At 42.9% G+C, this 1,314-nt stretch overlaps 1 protein-coding gene across 2 annotated transcripts in view; it reads right to left on the bottom strand.

The window, feature by feature from the left end:
• Positions 1–1,314, bottom strand: part of rcan3 (regulator of calcineurin 3) — a 38,091-nt gene that overhangs the window by 18,081 nt on the left and 18,696 nt on the right. The window contains exon 1 of one of the 2 annotated variants that reach the window (XM_016268603.1): positions 897–1,142. The exons of the other annotated variant lie outside the window; for it this stretch is intronic. Coding sequence (XP_016124089.1) covers positions 897–983 — 87 coding nt within the window. The 5' untranslated portion in view covers positions 984–1,142. Of the gene's footprint in view, positions 1–896; positions 1,143–1,314 lie in introns of those variants that run through there. 2 annotated transcript variants of the gene reach the window in all.

The following is a 1,314-nucleotide window of genomic DNA, read 5'->3' as shown; positions in this document are numbered from 1 at the left end:
GTTTTATTGCTAGAAAGGTGCAAACTTGTATGTACCAACAAATATAATCATAAATATTAAATCTACGATTCCTGACATAAAAATGCATCTGTGCATTTTCGATGTTGCACACTGCAGAAAGCTGCACTGGCTCATGCCGGAATGCATAGTGTGTGTCTGGGTGCCCTACTTCTGGACAAATTCCAAATGAGGAATTCTAACAAATACTCGATGCAATTTAAGTGCCATTATCAATTACAAAACAAACTAAGTTTTATCATCGATTATCACAGTACGATGGGTGGATGTGTGCAGTTCTACCTGACATACCTACAAAAGGCAAAGGTGAGTATGTGTATGCAGGGGGCAATTGCGCCTATAGCAGATTATGAAACAACTTATTTTTTAAGGGTATAGTTCACACACCAACAAAAAAAAATGAAAAGGGAGATGTTAAGAATAATGTCATGGACTGAGTTTTTGGGCATACAATGAAAGTGAATCAGCTCTCATTCTGCTTCACAGAAGACAAAAGAAAGTCATACAAGGTTTGGAACAACATGAGGGTGAGTAAATTATTACAGAATTGTCAACTATGGTTTGAACTATCCCTTTAAGCATGTAACTTAAAGTGTCCATACAAAGGGGTGGCGCAGCCCGTCTGGAGCTGCTCCGCATCGAGGTCGTTCAGAGCATTGACGCCATTGGTGCGCATGCAGCAGAATGTTAATGTGAACTGCGGATTCATTGAGAAAATTCTAGCGATGAGAAACAATGAACTGGCTGCGTGCAACGTCACACAGACCGCGCGCATGCAGTGAAAGCGCTTCTCGCTCACAGACACAGACCGTTCATAAACAGCGTGCATTTATTATTTTCTTCTGTATTCATTTCTTTATAGATAAACTTGGGAGTACCTGCATTTTGTCGGACGTAAACACCTCCGTGTCTACATCGCAGGCGATGAGCGTCAACATCTCCAATTTCATGTTTATCGATGGCATTCCCTCTTTAGCAGCTTGTAAACAGATAAATAAAGAAATGTGATCTTTTATTCCCTATTCTTCTTTTCTTTCTCTCTCGCCTTCCTTTTGTATCTGTGCGTCTGTCTGAGACTGAGTCTTTGGTGTGTTGGAGAGCTGACTGACCAACTCACCGGCTGTCTCTGACTGAGATGCTGCTCTGTGAGCGCGTGAAGGCTGCTCAGGTTCATCCGTACTGACCAATCAGAGCGCTCAGCCACCACATTGACGTCACCGCATTCTTCGTTTGATTCGCTATTCTGATGTGCACGAGCTCCTCGGAGAAGCGAACGCAGAACGCCGCAGAACGGTT

Source organism: Sinocyclocheilus grahami, unplaced genomic scaffold (genome assembly GCF_001515645.1).
Source record: "Sinocyclocheilus grahami isolate Dianchi unplaced genomic scaffold, SAMN03320097.WGS_v1.1 scaffold4.1, whole genome shotgun sequence".
Taxonomy (NCBI): domain Eukaryota; kingdom Metazoa; phylum Chordata; class Actinopteri; order Cypriniformes; family Cyprinidae; genus Sinocyclocheilus; species Sinocyclocheilus grahami.
This window is presented reverse-complemented; position numbering and strand designations above follow the sequence as displayed.